Source organism: Cimex lectularius, unplaced genomic scaffold (genome assembly GCF_000648675.2).
Source record: "Cimex lectularius strain Harlan isolate CLEC.00 unplaced genomic scaffold, Clec_2.1 scaffold21, whole genome shotgun sequence".
NCBI classification, from domain to species: domain Eukaryota; kingdom Metazoa; phylum Arthropoda; class Insecta; order Hemiptera; family Cimicidae; genus Cimex; species Cimex lectularius.
The window spans coordinates 2,509,791-2,533,829 of record NW_019392671.1 but is presented as its reverse complement, the minus strand read 5'-3'; the positions used below and the strand labels follow the sequence as shown (position 1 = coordinate 2,533,829).

Here is a 24,039-nt window from a genome sequence, read left to right as displayed (position 1 = left end):
ACCCAGACCCCCTCATCACCACCATCCCAGATACAATTTTGTTTGTCTCAATAGCCTGGTGGTTCTTTTTTCTGTGGTTTATCCTTATCCAGCAGGGGAAATCTACACATGGATAGGCTCAGAATTTCTTCCATAGTCTCCTCCCATCCACCTACCTTATTATCACCTAATCATTATCTTTTCTTATTTTCAATCAACTGATTTTTATTTATTTTTTTTACATATGAGTAAATCTGGTAAAAGAAATCACCTGCTTTTATGTTGTTTTTTGTTTAATTTAATTTAATTTTTTTAAAATATCGTGTTTTGGAAAGAAGTTCCATTTTGCAAAATTTCTCTCACAACTGACCCCCGAACGCGGAAAGGGCAAAATTCGTGGCGGAAAACAACCCTCCATCACCGTCTCCCTCCAAATCATCCCCCTCTTAAGAGAAAAAGGAAAAAAGACGACGAAAGATAAGAATTGAGAAAGGATAAGGGAAAAAAACGATAGAAGGAAAACGTTTCCGGGACGACGCACGCGGCCCCCATAGGCAAATCCGTACCGGCATAGGAGTGACGGTGTGACCAGGCATCCGGTGACACGACTTAGGTGGGCCCTGACAGTTTTTGTCTCTTTATTTTCTAAATTTCTCTTTTTTGTTTATTTTCAACCTCTCCCCCCACCACCAAAGTTCAAACACCACATGAACCATATGTGTATTTGTGCAGAAAAAAAAGAAAAACAAAAATAACACACCTTGAGGTTTTTATTTTTAATAATTAAAAAAATAAATAAAACAACCTGAGGTTAAAATAATAATTTTTTAAAAAAAGAAATAGCCTTTTTTTAATTTTAAACCACTTCCCCTTCCCTCCTTTAAAAAAATCCAAAGTTTCCTGATATAACCCCAACACAAAAAAAAACAAAAAAATAAAATTAAAAAAAAATAAAATAAATAAACATGCCTCCGTACATCAGAGAGAGTTTGAATCGTAAGTTGAACGTTAACATTTACTTTAGAAAAAAGTCACAAATTTTTTTTTTCTTTCAATAAAATAAAAGCGCCGATGAGCAACAAAGACGTTCTGCTCAGGGCAGTAGAGCAGATACAAGAAATGCTGCCTGAAGGCTACCGCATTACGATCGACTTTTACAGGGTCGACGGGGAGGATGAAGAAGGTAAGTTTTTTTTAAACATTTTATTATTAGGACCAACCTGATCTACTTTTAAGGGTTCATCTCGATACCCCTCTGACTGAATAGTTTCACTAGACTGTCTGACAAACTTCACAATTATCTCAATGACAAATACTCGGCTTAAAAATTTACGGGGACCGTTTTGTTTATGCGGCGGGTGGCCTGGGTCAGTCTTCTTCTTCCTGGGCTGGTAACCCTGTCTAAGCTGACATTCGGCGTATATACAAAATACAAAAACTGGAAGAACTTACCCAGAAGGAGATTCCTCTGCCATTTGTTTACCGGCAGGCCAAATAGCTCGTACGAATGTGTACTGCAATCGATGTGGAACCGCATTGGCATAAGAACTCAGTGTACAAAACCGAGCAGTAGTAATAAATTACGGAGTCAATAAAAAGATCCAAATGAACCAAAGCAGATCTTTCCGGTAGCGGATTAAAATTATAACCATATAAAAAGGTTACTATCAGTCCAACCAACCTAGATGGTAAATGACAGACAAAATTGTTGGGCATTTCATGGTATTCAGCAGACCTCTGACCCATGCAACATGCCACCTTAAAATAGAAAATGTCATGTTTAATATGTTCATTAGTGGACTAAACCTGCCCATCGTTGCAGAAGTTGGTGATTTTTCTAAATATTCAACCTGCAAATATCAGGAGGTTATCATTAATGTATACTATGATAGAAAAGAGGTTATAATTCAAGGTTAATTATACCCTTTAACTGCGTATACATTATTCAATTTTGGGATTTTAACGTACATTTTCTAAAGTTTTGTCATTTGTCAGCCGAGCAGGTGGAGTCCGAAGAACCGCCCAAGATCATAAATGCCGACTCGCTCGACGACGCCCAACTTGGCGAGATAGACTTCGAGCTCTGTTCAGCACTCGAACAGCTCTCGGTGATCGAAGACGCCCTTCCGTTCCTGAGGGGGATACAGGAGTCAGGCCAAAGGGACGAGATCATCTGCAAGCTGTTTGGCGACAAGGGCGAGACCGGCGATGAAGGAAGCCAAGAAAACACCGATTGCACCTTAGTTAAGCAATATTAGTATGTACTAGACACTGTCGTCAGAAATAGAAATATATATTTAAAAAAATAATAATAAAAGATTAAACTCAACTTTCTCTTCATTTCAGGGGATCACTGTTTGAAACTATTATATTTATTTTTTTCAACAGTAAAAAGGAAAAAGGAAACAGACGCCAAATTCCAAAAAAATAAAAAATTATTGTCTATTTGTTTTTATTTTGATAATTTCCCATTTTACGATGAATTGTAAGGCTTGAGAATCTACGCTTGAGCGAGTCTACGGAAACGAACGAAAAAAAATTTACGTTCATCGACTCTGTTATTTTTTTCTCCTGCCCTTTAGCGTGATTTAAAGTATTAATGAATATGTTTAATTAAATAAAAGAGATATTTTAAAAATATTTGACTGTATTCTCGGCTGGTATGTGCCGGATGAGCTGGTCGAAGTTGGAGTACAATGTTATGAACGCTTTGTCGCAGACGAGTATGAATTTTTTCCTTGCCCTTGTCACTGCGACTGTGAGCCGGTTCATATCTGCAGTGATATCATCATGCTGTAATAATAATGAAAAATATATTTAAAAAAAGAGAAATTTAAAATAATAAATTTTTTTTTTTAAATTTTACATTGTGATTAGTGTTTTTCGAAGTCGAGTACAAAATGATCTCCTTGTCCCTTCCCTGGTACTGGTCGACTGTGTTCACCTCGACAGCTGGTTCATTCAGCTTCCGCCTTATCAGGTTCACCTGTTCCCTATACGTTGCCACGACTCCGATCTGTGAACTGTCAGCTCCAGATGCAGCAAGCTCGTTTACGATCCGCTCGACGGCCGTCGCCTCCAGTTCATTTGAATTTGTCATCTTCGACTCGGCGTGGATGTCGACAATTACAAAGGAATCTTGGATGTCCCCAGACAGTGCCTTAACTAGCCATGCAGGTGCATCATCTCGCTTTAAAAAAGTATAAAAAACTTCGTTAAAGGTAATTAAAACCTATGAATAACTTACTTCTTAGACTAATATTCCAAACCTAACCTCCTATTAGGAAGTTAACTATAAATAACGTACATATAAGAAAGATAATAATAATTGAATAATAATAATGTTGAATAACCTACTTTTTACACTGATCAATTTCATTATTATACTTTTACAGGTCAATTAAAAAAAAAATAATAATAATAATACACAAATATATTATTTAAGAGTGGATGAGTGATTAAAACATCTCTCGTATTACTACATTAGCCATTCAGGGTTTACCACTTGTCCGGATGCCACTTGTGTATGACAGGCACTAAACACAAAATGACTACTTCCTTAACTAAATAACCTAAAACTTATGATAGTGATAACCAGTAAATAACCTTCTACTTACAATTGGGTAAGCTATTGTTGCTTCAGCGATGTGATCGTTCGCGCATCGGAGTTCGCCTCCGTAAGACAGCCCGTTGGCAATCTCATTGATCTTCCTGTTCATCCTGTACTGTTCCTTGAGAACCGTTGTGACTGCCGGGCAGTCCAGCCTTTGAAAAAGACTTTCCCCGAGTCCTAGAGCCCTTTGAAATCATATTGATAAGGTTAGAAATTACTAGGGATCTAAAATCGTAATTACTTGGCCTGTTCATCAAGGACAAGAGGCGGGAGCTGCTTAGGGTCGCCGACGAGGACGAATTTCTCAGCTAAGAACAACGGCCGAAGAACGGCGGTCTGCGTGACCTGAGTTGCCTCGTCGACTATGCAATAATCAAACCGCTGCCGCTGTAGCCACAAATGGCTTGCGCCATGGCAAGTCACACCAACTACTTGCTATTTAAAACTCATTAAAAGTCTATATTAAAAAAAAAATGTGTTTTTAACTTACGTATGATTGAAAAGCTTTTTCAAGCTTCTCTACGGTGATGCCTTCCATATTTCGTATTAAAGATGACTCACAGTGGTCACGCAATGATGTTTTGATTCGGTGATCTGGCCCGATTCTTAGTACGGGTACAGTGTCGACTAGTCGTTCCAGTATGTTGTCAACAGCAGAATGGGTGTACGCAGTTAAGAGTACACGCTTGCCGAGACTGTGAAGGAGTGTTATAAGCGCCCTAAGCGTAGTTGACTTGCCAGTTCCGGCCATGCCTTTGACGAGGATGTACCTTTCGGCAGCGAGCGCCTGTAGTACAGCACGACACTGCTCCCTGTTCAGCTTCTCGAGGACGCCCTGGCCAAGTTTCTTCACCTTCGAGGTCAGCTTCGGCGCAAATTTTGGTATCTGAAAAAATTATACCTGAGCGAATGAAAATAATAAAACATGACTGCAGCGAGATTGGAAAACCTTTTTCTCTATTATGCTCTCACGCAGGAATTCGGCTGTTGGAGTATTTTCAAGAAACAAACCGATGTTTGAAAGTACAGATGAGAGCAGGGCATTAGATTCATATGCGTCTAACTCGACTTTATCGCCAGGTTTGAAGCACCTACAACAAATATCATGAACATTCAAGTTTCATTATTACGACATAATGTTTTACCTGATACCTTCGGAAAAATCTAGTATAGGATTAATTTTGCATAATAACTTATTACTTTCAATGTAACACACATAACCTACTTTTAAAAATTAAAAGACAACCAGTGAATAACCTACAATGTTAAACTGATGGTTTTAAATATAACTTATTCATTAAACAGGTAACATATGAATAACCTACTTCTTATGGTTATAATCTAGTAACATACCTATCCAGAAGAAGTTGAACGGAACGAGAGTCTGCGCTTTTCACGAAGCCCATTGCAACGACCGCTCTTCCACCCTGGCTTACAGCGACAGTCTGCGCAACTGAGAACGTCTCAGCAGATATAATTGATGAATCTGCTTTGACGAATGACACATTGTACCGTCCGCATGATGATGGCGTGCACGACTCAACCGCCATGCCAGCGAAGCAACGGCCTTTCTCCTCACGCTTTTTCGCCTCCTCCGACCATATACGAGCAGCCGATGACTTCGACGAGCCGTTCTCTAACGTCTGAAGGGCGACAAGGCGGAATACATACTCAAGATGGCATTGTTTCAGGTGGGCCGTCGCCCCAGGGCCGACCTCCCTCAATATATTATCACTCTCGATTTTATTCAAACCGTCTATCCTTCAAAAAAGAAAAAAAAAATCTTTAAGCGGTTTATTAAAAAGCCTTAAAACTATGAAAGAAGGTTATTTTATTGTAAACAGTCAGACAAGGAGGTTATCGATAAATAAAAAAAGTGCAGATTTTATACCTCAAAGCAGAAAAACAGGCGATGAGGTGTCCACAGGACGTGCAGCTCTTCCTGTTGATCGGGTTCGGTAATACGGGAGGACGGGCATTCTGCGCCTTTTCGATTTCGCATATTGACTGTGACAGGCCATTGCGCAGAAGCGTGAGGTCCCTCATTTCCCTCTCGGCCGCTGCTATCTCCTTAATACCGCCACTGTCCCTTTAAAAAGCCGTGGATTAGGAGGAAAACACAATTACAGTATTCGACTCACTTGAGATAGAGGAGTAAGCCCGCATCGACTCGCTCGCCCAAATCACGTAGAAGCATGCAGTAGAGGATGACCTGGCCCCTGTGCTCAAGGCTGAATGACACTTTACCCGTCTTCAACTCAAGAGGCATCAACTGAAAATATTCAATTTACATGTTTCTATAATTACTTATTCTATAGTTAAGTGTCACAAGTAAAGAAAAACTATAACATAACATAAAACACTGTAACATAATATCAAGAATAAAACCTCCTTATTTCATACTTTTTAATATGAAAAACCTATTTATAACCTACCTTATAGTCATATAAATAGTGTTCACCTTCAATATGTTCCTATTGTTCGGCGTGCGTACTCGCACAGTGGCGTCGATCTTCCCTTTTACGCCCAGGGTTGGCGACCATATGTTCTCCTCGATGTCAATCACATCAGCGATCTCACCATTCCAGTTTTCACCATCGACCCTGTTTCAAGGCTATAAGTTTAAAAGTTTTAGCATTATTAATTTCTAAGATCAACTCACCTCGCCCTATTTGGGTGTTTTCCACTGTAGGCCATGTATCTGGTTACAAAGTCGAATATGCTGGGCAAGTACGAGCGGACCCTTTCAACAGTTTTTTCATAGTCCATGCCCTCCATGAACATTTTCACCGTGAATCCTTGGCCTTTCGTCAATTCATCGCAGACTTTTTCTATCTCGTCGCGCATCGTGCATTTTTTCATTAACACCTATGGATTGTTTAAAAATAATAATAATTTTAAAAAAGTTAAAAAATCATGCTTCAACACACCACTTCGAGGAGTTCATGTACGATGCAACCTATGACCATGTGGTCGGGGCCTCGGTCGCCGATTTCGTTAAATAGCCCGCTTAGGACAGTCTTACGAGTGCAGTACAATGACTGTACGATCTGTGTTGTAGATACAAGATGGTCAGGGTTGACGACCAAAAGGCCGCCCCATTCTACGACCCAGCCATCGTCAGTCTTGCACCCTTTCAGGCTTACAACATCGCGTTCTTTTATAGCGTACCCATTCCTTTTTAGAACAAACCATTATATTAGAGATAACAGCACAATTAAATATATATATAAAACCACACCATGGTGTTTTTACGGTGCAGGTACCACAGTTGTTCGGATCTTTGGTCGCTTTAACTTCAATCTTGAGATCGGAATTCGGCAAAACTTCAACTGCCAGAACTTCAAAACGCTGTAACTTTTCCAAATTAAGACTCCTGTAAAAACAAAACAAAAATTAATAATAAAATAATAATAAATTGTTTAAAACAAAAATGCACACCCTTGCCGTTTGAGATCATCGAAGCCAAAGTCGTCGTCGAAGAAAACGGAGCCAAAGTTCTCGACGAACTTCATAGGCGATATGTGCGACTGCACCTTCTTCTCCTTTAGCACAGGCTTTTGTGGAGTGGAAACGCGCTGGCGCTTCAGGGCCGGCGGCGCGCCGGCTTCTATGTTTTCAGTGTCACTCCGCGACTTCACTCTCTGTTCGTTAAGGGTGAAGTAATTTGTCAGCTTCTTCTGCGCTGTTTTCTGAAGGAAAAATAAAGAATCAGAAAAGAAATATTAAACAACCATTTCTTTCAATAATCACTTAACTATTATCAAATGAAATGCATTTTAAACAAAACAATATATTATTGTTGATGATTCTTTAACGTCATTAGACAAAGAATCATTCAATAAATAAGATTACTGACTTGTTCACTAGTTCAGTTAGAAAGTTGAATAAATCATCAGTCATTGTCTTGTTCACTCTGTCGAAAAGTTGTTCATTACTTCAGTTAGAAAATTGAATAGTCATCAGTCATTGACTTGTTCACATAAATCAGTCATTTACTGATACTTTCAATATATCAGTAAAAAAAGACGTCCGTTCATTATTTCAACAAATCATCAGTCAATGACTCGTTCACTTCGTCAAAAAGTCGTTCGTTAGTTCAGTAAATAAGTAATTTTTTCTCTCTATTAGTTAAGTAGTCGTTCATTAATTCAATAAATTAGTCACTCTTTCACTCCGTTTGACAAAGTCTTTTAGTAAATTAATCACTGACTAGTTGAATACTTCAATAAATCAGTCATTTATTGATACTGATTTCACAGTATCAGTAAAAAAAGACGTTCGTTCATTATTTGAATAAATCATCAGTCAATGACTCGTTCAGTCAAAGAGCCGCTCATTAATCAACGGTCACTCACTTGTACTTCTCATCAGTCTATAAGTCGTTCGCTCAATTAACGAGTCGTTCTTTTACTTAATGGATCGTTCAGTTAGTGAGTCGTCTAAGACTAGTTATTCAAAAACTAGACTATTTACCGGATTATTCGTTCAGTCATTGAATATTTCTCTAGCCGGCCACTTATTAAACTAATCACTCAATGACTCGTTCAGTCAGCTATTTATTCAATATATCGTTCGGTGTATCGAACCACGTTACGGGAAATAAATCAAAAAATGATAAACGATAGATTTAAAAAAACTATAAAAATAAACTAATTTTAAAAGAAAAATCAAACAAAACCTCGTTTTATTTTTTAGGCACACAGTTTTGCGTTGTCTCTTAGGGAACCCCTTCTTTATCACTACAATTCTTTTTCCTCTTACCTTCATGACGACGTCGGCCTTTTTCTAGTTAAAAATTATTACATTTTATCACACATTTTATTTTAGGAAAAAAAAAAACTACAAAAACAGAATAGAAAAACCCGTCTAACGTGAAGTCGCCGGTCGATAAGCTAGACCAGAACCGCCAAGTTTCGAAGAGGTTCACGTGTGGTTATAAAACACCGCCAAGTATGCCCACAAAACGAGTTAACTCAGAAAAATTTATCATTAACTAAAATAATTAATTGTGATGAAAAGTAATCACACTTTTTTAAACATAATAATTATATTGTTTTAACTGATGAAATAAGCAATTTCATCGTTTGACCCATGGACTAGTCAGGTTTTGACAGGTTATCTTTTACGAGGGAATAAAAGCATTAGATAAGATTCAAAACTCTGTTCAATGGCTCCGTCCCGACTATCGCTGTCTGCTCGCCTACGAAAGCGAACATAATAGGCGAGCACATCGCCTATGTTGACGGGATGGTCCAGTCCCTGGTGAGTCGTGGGTTCATAATGAGTAAACAATTTAAAAAAAGAAAAACTAATTTAATCATCAAGAATCAGTCGGTCGTTCGTTCCTCTAACAAGTTACTCAACCTTTCACTACAATAATTCCTCCTTTTTGTCTGAATCGTTCATTTACTAGGTCGTTCTCTTAGTCAGTAACAGAATCGTTCAGTTCATTGAATCGTTCGTTGCTTCAATTGACCGTTCACTAATCGTACCGTGCTGTCTTTGAATAGTTCGTGCAGTCTAAAACTAGGTAGAGTCATGAATTTCCATGCAAAATAATTCGGTTTACGGCCAAGTTTTAAAAATTCGCGTTGGTCAAAGAAAAAAATCCCCATTTATACGTAACGTACACATGTTTTCCTTCAACAGCTGTAACGTCGTTACAAAAGTGTTGCCAAATTTCCCCTGAAAATTTTGTATTCACTCTTTTCTTAGTTTGCCAGATATTAGTTTGTTTTTGTCCCCGCACTTGTCACAATTTTAGTCATCCGACTCGCCGAAGATGGGCATGTCCGAGGAAGTGGAGGGCCTGCTCGCGACGGCCATAGAAACGTACAAAACTCTGTTCAATGGCTCCGTCCCGACTATCGCTGTCTGCTCGCCTACGAAAGCGAACATAATAGGCGAGCACATCGCCTATGTTGACGGGATGGTCCTGTCCCTGGTGAGTCGTGGGTTCATAATTAAATAAATCAGCAAGAAAATGTCGTACGATCGGCCCATTATGAAATAAATGAATCGTTCTTTCCAAAAGTGATAAAACCGTTTGGTCGGACGGACGTACAGAATTATTCAGCGAGTCGAACTTAAAATCTTCAATTTCAGAACCGTTCATTCACTTACTCCCTGAACAGTTCATTTGGTCGGTCGTTCAATCATTTAATTGCTGAGCTGTTCGTTTATTCATTCACTCACTTCCTGAACAGTTCATTTGGGGTCGTTCAATCATTCAAGTACTGAGACGTTCGGTAAACGTCCAATCATTCGCTCACTTACTGAACCGTTCAACCATTCTCTTGAAACGTTCTATGACGGTCGTCTAACCATACGCTTCTTAAATTTGGTTCAATGAGTCGATCCTCCAATCGTTATCTTACTGAACCGTTCAGTGAGTAGGTCGACCAATCATTTCCCTACAGAAACGTTCAGCGAGTCGCTCGTCCAATCATTCACTCACTTGATGAACCGTTAAATGAGCAAATCATTTCAATTAAGTTCATTCATTTCCCTACGGAAACGGACGGTCGTCCAATCATTCACTCACCCAACCGTTCAGCGAGTCGCTCGTCCAATCATTCACTCACTTGATGAACCGTTCAGTGAGTCGCTCGTCCAGTCGTTCATTCACCTACTGAACCGTTCAGTGAGTCTTACTGAACATTCAATGAGCAGGTCATTCAATCATTTGCCTACAGAACCGTTCGGTAAGCCGGTCGTCCAATCATTCACTCACTTATTCAGTAAGTCGCTCGTCGAATCGTTCATTTACCTACTGACTGTTCAGTGAGCAGGTCATTCAATCATTTGCCTACAAAAACGTTCGGTAAGCCGATCGTCCAATTATACATTCACATACGGAACCGTTCAGTGAGTCTCTCGTCCAATCATTCACTCACTTACTGAACCGTTCAGTGAGTCGCTCATTCAATCACCTACTGAACCGTTCAGTGAATCGCTCGTTCAATCACCTACTGAACCGTTCAGTGAATCTTACTGAGCCATTCAATGAGCAGGTCGTTCAATCATTTGCCTACTGAAACGTTCGGTAAGCCGGTCATCCAATCATTCACTCACCGAATCTTTCAGTGAGTCGGTCGACAAATTATCCACTTACTGAATCGTTCACTGAGTCAACATACTGATTCATTCATCACCGAACAATTAACTGATTGAGATAATTCTTCTTTAGCTTACGAAACGACATCCAATACCTCCTCAATCATCTCGTATCTACACAGGAACTGTTTAAGCTAATTTCTTAGGGTGGGCACCTTTCATCTCCCCCCCCCCCAATAAAAACCGTTTATACTGCCGTTTTCCTTCAGAGCATACCACTCTACATAATCGCCGTCGGGGCCAGGAACGACCTGAACACGATCCGTATCCACACGGACAACAAGGAAATCGAGGAAAGTCAGCGTTACATCGAATTCCCCATCCCCAGCATCGAGCCGCTGGCCCAGGGCGGCCCTTCGTGGAGCAACTACGTCAAAGGGACGATTGAGCTGTTCAAGGGCTACATTCTCGAGGGTTTCGACATGGTCATTGTCTCTAGGATACCCCTCAAAGTCGGCCTGGGAAGCAGCAGTGCCTTTTGCATCGCCGTTTACAGTTTCCTCGAGGCGTTCACCAAAGAGGTCACAGTCAAGTACGGGCCTTTTTTTTACTTTTTTATTTTATTTTTTCACTTCTTTGTTCTTTCTGCCAGCCTGAGGGACAAGGCGTACAGGTGCATGAGGGCCGAGGAGAAGTTCAACCCGGACAAGAAGACGTCCGGAATCATGGACATTTACATATTGCTCTGCTCGAAGGAGAACTACGCCATAAGCCTCGATTGCAGGTACTTAAAACGCGCTTTTTTTTTTTCAATTTGCTAGTTCGGATATTTTGAAAAAGAGGTTTTCCGATTGAACCAGGGACATGCGCTACAAGTACATACCGTTCAACGTCAAAGACGTCTCCGTGCTGATCATTAACTCAAACAAGCAGAGCATGTTCACCGACAAGGACATGGAGTCGAGGAAGCAGCTCTGTCATGACGCGGCCAAGATAATGGGACTCACGTCGATACGAGAAGCGAAGACAGCGCATTTCAAAGGTATCTATCTAGTGGCTGATAGATTCATTGATCCGCAAAGTAAATGGTTAATAGATTCATTGACTGAGTGAACGATTCATTTATTGACAGAGTGAACGATTCATTTATTGACAGAGTGAACGATTCATTTATTGACAGAGTGAACGATTCATGGATTGATGGAGTGAACGATATGTTTATTGATATAGTGTACTATTCATGGACCTAAGTAAACAATTCAATGGTCCATTGAGTGAACGATTCATTGTTTGAACTATCCATTGATTGAACTAAAATGAACCAACGATTATTTTTATTGGTTGAATGAAATATTATTGACATAGTGAACTGTTCATGTAGATGAGTAATTCAATGATCCACTGAGTGAACGATTCATTGATTCATAAATTGAACTGTTCATTGGTTGATCTGAGTGTACAATTATTTATATTGATTGAGTGAACAGTTCATTTATTGATATGAACGATTCATTTATTGACAGAGTGAACGATCGTTGCTGAGGGAACGGTCCATGTATCTGCCAAATGTGTGATCCTTTTAACTTAGTGAACTATTCAAGGATTGATAAAGTGAACGATATGTTTATTGATATAGTATACTATTCGTAGACCTTAGTAAACAATTCAATGATCTATTAAGTGAACGATCGTTGCGCTGAGGGAACGATCCATAAATTTACCAAATGTGCGTTTATGGTTGACCTGAGTGGACAATTATTTATATTGATTGAGTGAACGATTCTGTGGTCTGAATGAACAATTCACCATGCAAGTTTCTAACGTTTACTGTATGATTTAGTGATCTACTAAGTGAAAGTTTCATGGATTGAATTGAGTGAAAGATTAAACGAGTGTTTGATTAAGTGAACGAATCATTGAGCTGGTTGAATGACTTATTTTTCGGCTGTCCCTGATATTATGTCTGTGCGTGTGTGTTTAGCTTTCAAGACACCACTTCTCGAGGACAAAGAGCGCGACATGCGTGCCAGGCACGCACATTCTGAGATCAAGCGGGTCGAGCGTGCTGTGCAGGCAATGCTGGCAAATGACTTCAAACTCCTGGGCCGGCTCATGAACCAGAGCCAGACTTCGCTCAAGTCCGTAAAAGCTGAATCGTAGAGCGTAGGTGTTCGGGGGGAAGAGGAGTAATCGACCGGCTTAATTGACAGGTATGATTGCGAAGTGACGATACCCGAGATTGACGAGCTGATCGACATCGTCCTGGAGATCAACGGTGTCTATGGGACCAAGATGTTCGGACCTGGTCTCGGTGGGTGCATCATAGTACTGGTAAGACTATTTAAATTTGGGAAAAACGGACGGAATTTAATTCTATACAATTTTTGTAGCTTAAATCTTCAGCCGTGGATGAGGTGGTGGTCGCGACGAAGAGAAAATTCTCCGGCAAGGCGGAGTTCTACCTGGCCGAGCCAGCCGAAAGGGTGCATGACATCAGCTACATGATCTTCAACCTGTAAGTTCATTTTGTAAAATACAAAAAGAACTTTTTTGATAAAAAAAGTAAATTCTCAGGGAAAGGCGGGCATTGACGATAATCGGCAGCATATCCACCCAGCTCGAGTACGCCGTTGAATTCTTCCTTGCGAGGTACAACAGATACCCGGACACTGCGGTACAGGCACCGGGCAGGGTCACAATACTCGGCGAGCACACATGCACGCACAGTGGTTTCATGCTGCAAATGGTAAGGAGGGAAAAAAGGCAGAATTATTTTAAAAAATTCCCTCAATGATTATCCATTGTGACCACTTTCAGGCGATACCCTTATCGACTATCATAGTCGGCAAGCGGAACTGCACCAACTTCCTAAACATATATGTCGACGAGGACTTTGCAGGTGGGGGCGGGGGTGATTTCCTCTGTGTCACGCTACCTGTCGTAGTCGACTTCCGGAAGAGCAAGTCCCATTGGACCAACATGATATACGGCACTCTGTTGAAGTTTCAAGGTCTGTCGTGGATCAAATTATTCATGAGTTCACTGCAGTGAAGTCCTAAAAATACGATTTTCTGTCTAAATTTACAGTTTAAAAAGCTGACTTATATAAATATTGTTGGTTGATGAGTAGGCCATAATGTGCCTAAATGGGATTTGAAGTGAAAAGTTTATTTACAGTAGGTTAAAATTTGCATTTTCAAATAGAACCCAGGTAAATTATGCACAAGTTTCTAGTCGAGAAAGTAGGGCTTAGTATGTAAGGGTTACAGTGTTGAAAAGTAGGTAGATGAACAGTAGTATCAGTCAGCCACTGACTCATTCAGTCAAAGATTCGTTTGCTAGTCCAATAAATCAGTCAGTCACTGACTCATTCACTCTATTCTATAAATTTTTCTGATTATATATCAATGTAAGATACACGTTTCGATTTAAATGTAATAACTTTTACCTTTATTTAAATTTAAATTTAGGCGAGTTGAAAGAGGGCTTTGATTTGGTGCTTGTGAGCACGATCCCAGACGCGTCCGGCCTTGGACGCGACAGCTCAGTCATTGTCGCCTTCTACACTTTCCTCGAAGCAGTGACAAAACAGCAGACACCTAAGTGAGTTGAATCAAGTGTATGACATTTAATTTTTTTTAACTTATATTCAACCTAGGTGGACGATGAAAGCGCGCCAGTGCTATTTGGCCGAGCACGAATACACTGAGAACGAGTGCTCATACGCCGACTACCTAACAATAATAGCAGCTGAGGAGGATTACCTCACCTACATCGATTGCATGTGTGTTGCTCAAAGGGCTTCCTTTAAATTAATAAAAAATCCTAATCTTCTTCTTCCCTATGCATTCTGAAGGACGGAAGAAATTGAAATGATACCTTTCAAAAAGGAGGAGTACCTTTTCCTCCTGACGACCCTCCCAGAGGAGAAGATCATGCCTGACGACAAGTATCCAGACCGGCAGACTGAGTGTGAAGAGCTGGTCATTGTACTTGGAATTCAGTCACTGAGAGAGGCAAACGTCGAAATGCTAGACGGTGGGTGTAAAAAAACTAGTCCTCTTACTCATCGAGAATGAATCTGATTTGTGTAAAATAGTAAATTACTTGATAAAAGTCTTGCCATAAAAAGTATCATGAAAATTGTGCATAGATTATAAACCATTCAAAGTAAGCTATGCATAATCACCAATTCAATAAATCAGTCATTGAGCCATTCTCTAGTTCAGTAAACAAGTCAATAAGTGACCTCTTCAATCTGTCAAAGATTCGTTCACTAATTCAATAAATCACTCATTCACTAGTTCAGTAAACTCAGTGACTGATTTAGTGAACGAATCTTTGACTGACAGAGTGAAAGAGAGTCACTGATTGACTTGTTTACTGAATTAGTGAATGACTCAATAACTGATTTATTGAACGAGTGTCACTGGTTTGTTTACTGAACTAGTGAATGAGTGATTTATTGAATTAGTGAACGAATCTTTGACAGATTGAAGAGGTCATTTATTGACTTGTTTACTGAATTTACTAAATCAGTCATTGAGCCATTCTCTAGTTCAGTAAACAAGTCAATAAGTGACCTCTTCATTCTGTCAAAGATTCGTTCACTAATTCAATAAATCACTCATTCACTAGTTCAGTAAACAAATCAGTGACACTCGTTCACTAATTCAATAAACCAGTTATTGAGTCATTCACTAATTCAGTAAACAAGTCAATCAGTGACACTCTTTCACTCTGTCAGTCAAAGATTCGTTCACTAAATCAGTCACTAAGTCAGTAAGCAAGTCAATCAGTGACTCTCTCAGTCAAACATTTGTTCACTAATTCAATAAATCACTCATTCGCTAGTTCATTCGGTCCTTTACCTAACGAATCGTTCAGTTACTGATTAGTTCACTCTGACAATGTTAAATATGTTTAAAAATAAAATTACACAAAAGAAAAATGAGCTTTGACATGACTATCTTTTCATTATTAATTTTTTTTTCCCAGAGAAACAGGACTGCATGAGCTTTGGGATGTACAAAAGAGGCAACTACGTCATACAGGAGATGATGAGGACATATGAGGCGATGAAGTCTTTAAACAGGAAGGATTACGACTCGCTTGGCGCTATCATGCTCCAATCTCACAACTCTTTGAGGTTGCGATTTATAAATATCAACTGGATAAAATGTATACATATTAAAGAAACTATTTTCAGATACCATTACGAACATGTGAGCGCCTCGCTCAACCAGATTGTCGCCCTGACGATGAAATGCCCTGGCGTGCTAGGCACGAAGATAACATCCTCGGAACAAAGCCGGTGCACCCTGACGTTGGTAAAAAAAAAAAAATTAAATACAAAAGAAAAAAATTGAAATATCTTTCAATTAATTATTATATTTTACCTAAGGCTGGGGTGAAAAAGTCAGTGTCACTGTTATTTTAACTACAATTTTAAGTGGTTAGAGCAATGGTGTATTGAGCTGAAGGTCGTGGGTTCAAATCCTACTTGTTACACTATCTTTTTCATCTCAACCAAAGCCTGAGATAAAAAATAATTATTAACTGAAAGAAATTTCAATTTTTTTTCTTTTAAAATTAATACCGTCAATTATGACTGCTAAATGTATATGGATTATTAAAATTGAAATAAAATATTTGACCAGGTGAGAAAGAAGTGCCTGGAAAGCGTTATTGACCGTGTGTACTGCGGATACAAGCAAAGGACACTTTTTTACACTCTAGAACCAAAAGATGGCACAAGGAATATAACAGAGGTGAAGCTTATTTTTCAGACCTAGAAGCTTGTACTTTCCGATCTTTTTATTATTTCTGACTTGCTATATTTTAAGTCGCTGAACCTGGAGCTGAGGAGACGACGCGAGGACATTGACATTGTAAGCGAGCACTTATCCGTCCACTCGGTTGCCTCGTCCGACCTCAACGCCCTGTCCTGGTCGATGTTCGACCTAGGCGAGGAATGGGCTGACTGGTCTGCTCAGAGGAAGAAACAGCCCAAGGAGGGCTCGGAACACGACTCCGTCCAGGAGACGGCGAAAGACGAAGAAATGGAGTTTGGTATGACGACCGGAGGGTTTGGTATGGATGATGAGGATGATATATAAAACCCAGCGATGATGGCAAACCAGAGAAGATAAAAAATGCCAATAAATTAACACATGTAAACAAATAACTGTTCATTTTCGACATAATTCTAATTATGTACGAAGTTAAATTGAATAATGGGGGTGCGGTTCGTGGGTTCAAATCCCATTCATGACACTTATTTTTCATCTCGACTACACTTAACCTATAAAATTTAGATGTCCACATCCCGGGACAAAATGCATCCTGAGCTCCACTCCTCCAGCCAATGGCTGCCCAGCCAGGTATATCCACTCCGCTATCTTGCAAGAAATCAAAAAGGAGCCTGTATACAACACCATTGCCTGCCAGCAAGGTTTCATAACTAAAAGGCACTTCTCTCTGCTGGAAGATCCGTTTGAAAAGGTTCTCTCTTTTTGTCTCAAATTCAGGACAGAAAAAGCTGTCCTGCTTTCCAGCATCTGCTTTTGAGATTTATAAGTGTACGAAGTTTGAAAACTATGTATTATCATCACTGTTATCAATATGAAAACACTTGATGATGAACAAGAATCTATTCCCTCACATACATTCTGATGCCAATATATTTTTCGTGTCAGGCTTCATGTTCCAGTAACATTTTTCCCCCTGGACATTACACATTGAGCTTTAATTTCCTCTGCAGAAACCTTGATATTAGTTTCATTAATCTGTATTTGTTTAGAGGTCATAATTGACCATATTAATTATGTAATCATTATTTTTATCTAATGTTTTTGATTGAGATGAAAGTCAGCAACACAAGCGGAATTTGAACCCACTTTGGCTTAATACGCCACTGCTCTAACCGCTTGAGCTAACATGACTTCGAATCCACTCGGACACCAACTCCCTATCTCAACCTACGACTGTTCAAATTTTCTCCGTATTTTGAAAATAAGGCAAAAAGAGTAAAATTCGAAAGGTTATAGATTGAGATGAGGAGTTGGTATCTGAGTGGATCGAAGTCATGATAGCTCAAGTGGTTAGAGCAGCGGTGTATTGAACCAAAGTGGGTTCAAATCCTGCTTGTGTCGCCTTTTTCATCTCGACCAAAAACCTTAGATAAAAAGAATAATTACTTGGATTAGTTTTATTTTTTCAACAGGGCATATTACTTAGTTTGTTTAAAAAAGGTTATTTACTTCTTTATCGATGAAAAGCTGAAAGAGCCCAACATCAGACATGTTTTTATTTTTTTTAATGGGATCAAATAGATCTCCATCTATCCAAACCCGCTCCTCTCTATTTTCAGAATATCCAGAAAAATTGTATTTTGAGGGGCCAATATGTACATTATTAGGCAAAACTGCTTCTGCACCACTCACCGACTGATTGTGATCGAATTATTTATGAAACCTCCGCTGTCCTCATCTCCACCATCTTCATCAGTTAGTTCGTCAACAAGTGGTGGTGTGATGAAAACGCATTTTCATCCTCCCAATGGTCATCATCATTTCCGAGTTAAGCCGTCTTTCAGAATCACACTTCCTGGAGAAAGAAAGAACCAATGAAACTTTGGCTTTGAAGATTACAGTGAGCAGGGATTTAAAAAAAAAAAAACGTACGGCTGATTAAATCATTCTTGTTACTTCTGAAACTCTTTTTGTTTTGATGATGCAATCAAATTGATGAGAAATATTCCATGTATACCGGTGATCAGGATACATTGAAAAATATCAACACTTTTCACAAATTGAAATAAAATAGAAAGAGACCTTTTCACAGTGAAAGGTGGATATGAACCGTTAAACCAACCCTCCCAGTACAGGGAAATGTGTAAGGAAACGTCAACCTGCAATGACATGATCTTGAACCACCGTATTCGGCGCATCGTCCTTGGTTGGATAATATCGCCCAATTGGCATGGGTTCATGAACAACCTTATATTCACAACAAACAAGATTATATTCTACGATTCCTTGCACATTGAGGATGTGGGCTCTCATTGAAGGAACAATAAAAAAAAAAATTAAAAAAAGAAAAAAAAAAAAAAAAAAGCCATTACAGTTAAGGCATTGACACAGCACTCATTACTGTAAATTAAGGTAAAGGTCAGGGGGCCTTTTTTTTTTTTTTTTTCAAAAACACCAGCACCTTAAGGGTTGATCTCTACACTTGAAAACCCTCGTGGGAGAAAAATGTAATAATAAAAATTATCTTAACTATGATGTAAAATTTTTCCTTTGGCTCAAAGACAACTTAACTAGAAATTTAAAAATTTAACAATTATGTATTTAATTTCATACAAATAGACTTTATATTAAAAGTTTGTTTTTTTAAACTCAAAAATATAATATATAATAATAAATAAACAATTGAAACCATTCAATTGAGGAGATCATTGTAAAAATGCTAACTGGGATGAAGGCGGAACCCTATAAGATTGTCGCGGTCCAAGATGCGGTCTGCCGGCGGACCTAAAACAGACAATCGACAGTGTACGGTTGGATGGTGTAACAAAATGCATTTTACAACATAATTTTCACAAGGGTTCGGGCGTAAAAATTAAAAATTACACACTCAGAGTTCCTGTTTTAATGTCGTGAATAAACAATCTTGGCGCATGAGCTGGCAACAGGTTCAGGGTCTTCTTAAGCACACTCGCATTCTTTCTAGCAGGACGCCAAGGTCTGTCATTGGCCGTCGGCGCTATCTCAAGGTCGCTGTAGCCTTGAAGGTATACGATGCCGTCTGTTGGGTTCCATATATACAGGCACGATGTCTCGTAAAAATTGTGCAAGTCTGCTTTATTCCTTAAATTCATAAAATAAAATGAAAATTGATGTTTCATTTATGTGGTATAACACGGTATGCACCTTTTTGAAGTGATTGGAAAATAATCTACGTTGAGCCGAATAAAAAGCAGAGCGAATACTTCGCCCGTGGCCTGGCACACTTTGACAATTTCATTCCTGTAGTCGCTGTAGAACCAAAATTTACAACCTTCCATCTTGCAAATCGCTGTGGCAGCTTTGAATGCGAGTTGCTCAGCGTCAAGGCTGTTCTGGCGGACCAGGACCAAAGGGCTTGGCTATAAATAAAATAAAGGCCGAGAATTTAGTTTTGGCCAAAATCATGGATATTAATTCATACCAGACTATTGACGTGGTCAGATATCATCGTCATACGCCTCGATCCATGGGCCGATATAGGGAGAGTACAATGAGCATCTGGCTCATCACCTGCTGACATTTCCTATTTTAAAAAACTTAACACAGTAATGTGACTCACCTTCTATTTGTGATGAAGAATCGTGATCAGCAAACCTCCTGTCGAGTACAACAGTGCATCCGCTGACGGGCTGGTGTCCCAAGCCTGTCTTGTTCTCCATGATCATTTCACCTACGGGATTTCAAATTATAACATGGTTCAAGGCCGTTATTGATTTGAGACACCTGTGAGTTCGGCTTCGTTGGATGGGTGGTTGTGTCTTGTGGTGCGACGGTTCGACTTCCTCCTGCTGAAGGCGCCCTTGCCGAGACCAGACAGGAAAAGGGACACGACTTTGGTGCGCTTCTTCACATTTTCTTCCTTCTTTCGGGAAGGGACAGACGTTGGTATTGCCGATGGCTTGCCTTCATCATCCTCAAGCAACTTCACAAAATCGAACTTCTGTAATATAATATTTATATTTTTTAAGATCCACTAATTCCCCCTGTTTACAATTTACATCTTTTTTGTTCGATGACGAATACGTTCGTTTCACCTTATGATTATATAAGGTGAAAAATTTACGTTTTGGGTTATTGGCGTCCAACAGCGTCACAGCAAGTTGTCCACAAGACAAACCTTTATCCGTGCTAAATTTACATTTCTATGAAAACATAATTGTTTAAATAGGTTTTTATTATTTTTATTTTAATGCATATTTAGTTTACCATATCACTGCGCCTTAAGAGATGTCTCTCAAGGGCATATTGCAGGTAAACATTCAACTGGCTTTTGTCAGTATGGAGGCCCTGTAAAAATAATACTTGTATGAGAATACTCAGTAAAATAAATATACATTACCCGACGGAGTTTTTTGATGAGGAGCTGTATCATGTTGCAATCCCAGTTGTCACTCATGAAAATGGAATATTTGTGCCGTCTCAAAAAGGAAAACGTGAGCCTGTAAGGGTGAGATGTCAATCTGTGTTTATTAACGTCTGTTAAGAGTATATTTTACCTGTTTTCAAAAGCAGTCGAGCTGTCATGAGTAGATGTTTCGAGGCCGTTTTCCACTCTCATCGAAAGGACGTGGAGGAAGGAGCCTGTGTTGAAGACAATCCTGCCGTCTGAAGCGAGGCACGTCTCCGGATCGAAAGTGTAGAAATGAGGGGCGGAGAAGTAGGTGTGAATCGTGAGCCCGTGGTTGAAACAAGTCGGGCCGACACTCACATCCCCATCCGCCATCATCTCTATAGAAAAGAGAAAAAAAACCTTTTACACAATTTTATTACATAATAAAAGTCTCCTACCTTCTTCGCTGAATGTGGAGGCTACTGGTTTGCATTTGTCACAGCCTTGCAGCGATGGGAGTGTCGTCAGTGTGATATAAGTTGAGCTTTTAAACTCAACATCGCTTCTCAAATCATGAACACTGTTCGACCTAGAAAACAAAAAAGCTTTACATATAAAAAATATTATCTTAATTTCGAACTAAAAAACAATTACTCTTGATAACTTCCAAACACTAAGACCCTTGTGTTGTCATGAGGCCATTGGGCGATGCCTATCGTTAGCATTTCCTCGACTTGAGCACCATCAAAAAGCTGCACCTCGCCTATCATGTCCGAAAGCTGTCCCGGTCGGAAAAGCCAGAAGTGGAGGGTGTAGCTGTACACGGAAGATGAAGAGAAAAACGAGCTGTACACCCTGAATGAATAAGTGAGGAGGATCTGCCCGCATCGTGTCACTCCGATGAGTATATGTCTGGAAAGTCGGACAGTTTGCTATCGGTTTGGATTTAACATCATTGTACTACTTACTTTCCTGCATCCGGTATGGTGTCGCACAGGCCAAATATAAGATGATTGGGCACTTTTGAAAATAACTGCTTTGTCGGCTCATGGTGAATGGATACGCCATGAATAAATTGGCCAAATACCTGCATTAAAAACTTTATTATTATGCATATAAAGTATTATGTACATACATTACACATATAAGCATGATTTCATTTTAATCAAAATTCCACTTTCATCGATATTCTATCCATTTTAGAGAAGAGTACTGTGAGTAAAATATATCATATAAAGCAACTTACTTATAAAAGGGCAAGGATATAATCTGGATATAACTTTACCTTTTTTACAAGTACATATCTAGGTATTCCGCAACGAAAAGGCCAATGAGACAACCTCCAGACTTAACCACTACAATCCGAGCCCCTGATGCTAAAAACGCAATGAAAACAATTAAAAGAAAATGGCAGGGTCGGTGGGCCAGCAGAGAAAGACTCACGTAAAGAACAGTGGCTCTCAGAGTACCTGACTTGTAAAAAGAGGGTCATCCTCACCCATGAGGTTGACACTTAATTGGAAGGTGCAATTCCTTGGCTCCATATAGAGAACACATATGCCATCCGATATGAGACTTGTGCTTGAGCACATTATCGAGTATCAGGGTTCCCTATGGAACCGTTGGAGAAAACATTGTTTTTTTACTGTATGTAATAGTGATAGTTTTGTGCCTCCCCTAGTGTGTGTTAAGTGTGAATGTATTTATTAGAGTGAATGTGTAGTGTGAGAGCATAAATGACGGAATACTGAGTATCCCTTCGACCCTTAATTAGGTTAGTTGCATCACATGTAATGAGGGTGCTGGAATATTGAGTATTCCACCACCTTAATTGAATGTACAGTATGTAAATAGGGCATCTATTTAAGAATGAATGTGAGTGTGAATGGGTTTGGATATAGGAACTTAACTGCATGCGTTAGATGCTGAATTGACCTAGATCGACAATCCCTAAAGGTCTCTTCGTGAAGAATGGGCTAACCTCCAGCAGAGATTTCCAGATTGGTAGAAAGTATGCCGAGGCGTCTTTGAGATGTAATTAAGGAAAGAGGAGGAAATACGCCATATTGAAATGTTAATTAAAACTATATTTTTTTATTGTATATATTCTGTAGTATGAATGTCAGTGTAAGGTTATAACCTGGATATAACCTTTCCATTTTTCGCAAATATATCATGTAAAGCAATTCGTGTTTTTTTTAACGAGGGTTCGCAACTGCAGAGGTCATATAAAACCCTCTGGGTGCCGGTGTTTTTGAAAAAAAGCCCATTTGTAAGTATGTCAGGTTCGAATGCAGGGCCGTTGGATTCGAACCCGGCACCTTTACCTTACAATGATGAGCGCCGTGTCAACACCTAAACCGTTGCGGCCACCGACGCCCCCAATTCGTGCTATTAATTCACTTATTTATTTTGATAGCTTTTATTTTAATTGAACTAAATATGGGGGAATATTATTAGGAATATTCTGTTACGTGAATTCTCATAAAGTGCAGGGTAAATGATTTTTTTTTAACCTTTGTTTTCTCTTATTATTGTGAAAAGGATTGAAATCTGGCAAGTTGGTCTATTCTAATTTTTTATTATGAATAATTTATGAAATGCAAGATTATAAACGGGATGAATAACTTGGATATAACCTTACTATTTTAACGAATACACAATATGGAGCAATTCCTTTCATAAATTATTTTATTAACTTTGATAAGTGATATTAGAAGTTCACGCACAATTATAAATAATAGGGTAGTAGTTATTGACCGTACATTATACAAATTTATGTAAATTATTCTAATAAATCTATTGACTATGTATTGACATAAATAATTTAATTTAAAATGTGATTGGAAATTTCAACAGACCTCTCTGTTGTACAGTTTCCGAAGGAGATTTCCCTTGGAGTATCTCTTCGATTTGTATTCTGCCAAAGCAGAAACGCGGAGCGATCCTTCCATTATGTCAAAACGAGTTTTATTTCAGATTCACTACGTTTTTTTATTTATTACAATTTGCTTTTTTTTTTACCCGGCTGTCTTCCTTTTTTGTGACCGTCGCGGACTAGGGACGGAAGCCAACGGATAAATGAAGGAAAAAGGAAATGGAATGGCGGTTGACTCCCGTCACAGGCCGAGCAGTGTTGCCAACTTAAATCGACTAACATTCATCCAGTAAACTTCGGAGGGGGGCCAAGCAATTTATTCTTATAAAAAATCTGTTATAATTAATTTTCATTAATGCTGGACATAATCGCCCAAAATCAAGGTCCA

At 39.2% G+C, this 24,039-nt stretch overlaps 4 protein-coding genes across 7 annotated transcripts; 2 read left to right on the top strand and 2 right to left on the bottom strand.

The window, feature by feature from the left end:
* The first annotated feature begins 262 nt into the window (after window positions 1–262).
* On the top strand, window positions 263–2,417 carry LOC106670816. Its single transcript, XM_014401420.1, has 4 exons — window positions 263–975; window positions 1,046–1,162; window positions 1,975–2,236; window positions 2,326–2,417. Coding segments are annotated over exons 1-4 (411 nt in total). The 5' UTR covers window positions 263–944; the 3' UTR covers window positions 2,327–2,417.
* On the bottom strand, window positions 2,415–8,532 carry LOC106670812 (DNA replication ATP-dependent helicase/nuclease DNA2). Its single transcript, XM_014401413.2, has 15 exons — window positions 8,357–8,532; window positions 7,034–7,284; window positions 6,834–6,968; window positions 6,523–6,769; window positions 6,255–6,460; window positions 6,054–6,195; window positions 5,734–5,864; window positions 5,484–5,681; window positions 4,946–5,353; window positions 4,542–4,683; window positions 4,083–4,478; window positions 3,834–4,027; window positions 3,597–3,777; window positions 2,846–3,169; window positions 2,415–2,772 (listed from the first exon to the last, which is right to left on the bottom strand). The coding sequence occupies exons 1-15, from the start codon at window positions 8,360–8,362 to the stop codon at window positions 2,611–2,613; spliced, it is 3,123 nt and encodes a 1,040-aa protein (XP_014256899.1). The 5' UTR covers window positions 8,363–8,532; the 3' UTR covers window positions 2,415–2,610.
* Window positions 8,533–9,088: 556 nt separating this feature from the next.
* On the top strand, window positions 9,089–16,835 carry LOC106670813. The gene is made up of 16 exons (XM_014401414.2): window positions 9,089–9,539; window positions 10,921–11,243; window positions 11,304–11,435; window positions 11,512–11,693; window positions 12,633–12,789; window positions 12,862–12,982; window positions 13,042–13,166; window positions 13,226–13,397; window positions 13,469–13,661; window positions 14,122–14,254; window positions 14,310–14,435; window positions 14,508–14,689; window positions 15,650–15,800; window positions 15,861–15,981; window positions 16,312–16,422; window positions 16,498–16,835. The coding sequence occupies exons 1-16, from the start codon at window positions 9,378–9,380 to the stop codon at window positions 16,768–16,770; spliced, it is 2,664 nt and encodes an 887-aa protein (XP_014256900.1). The 5' UTR covers window positions 9,089–9,377; the 3' UTR covers window positions 16,771–16,835.
* Window positions 16,836–17,840: 1,005 nt separating this feature from the next.
* On the bottom strand, window positions 17,841–23,876 carry LOC106670815. Of its 4 annotated transcripts, none has more exons than XM_024225304.1 (15): window positions 23,635–23,876; window positions 21,742–21,860; window positions 21,428–21,685; window positions 21,232–21,362; window positions 20,940–21,171; window positions 20,783–20,882; window positions 20,650–20,730; window positions 20,442–20,585; window positions 20,167–20,383; window positions 20,003–20,113; window positions 19,865–19,941; window positions 19,588–19,802; window positions 19,292–19,524; window positions 19,129–19,188; window positions 17,841–18,259 (listed from the first exon to the last, which is right to left on the bottom strand). In XM_024225304.1, the coding sequence occupies exons 1-15, from the start codon at window positions 23,725–23,727 to the stop codon at window positions 18,222–18,224; spliced, it is 2,109 nt and encodes a 702-aa protein (XP_024081072.1). In that variant the 5' UTR covers window positions 23,728–23,876; the 3' UTR covers window positions 17,841–18,221. The 4 variants fall into 4 exon arrangements, with proteins under 4 accessions (XP_024081072.1, XP_024081071.1, XP_014256902.1 ...); XM_024225303.1 differs by having other exon boundaries at window positions 19,865–19,953; window positions 23,635–23,875; XM_014401416.2 differs by having other exon boundaries at window positions 17,957–18,563; window positions 19,094–19,188; window positions 19,865–19,953; window positions 23,635–23,875.
* Between the last annotated feature and the right edge of the window lie 163 nt (window positions 23,877–24,039).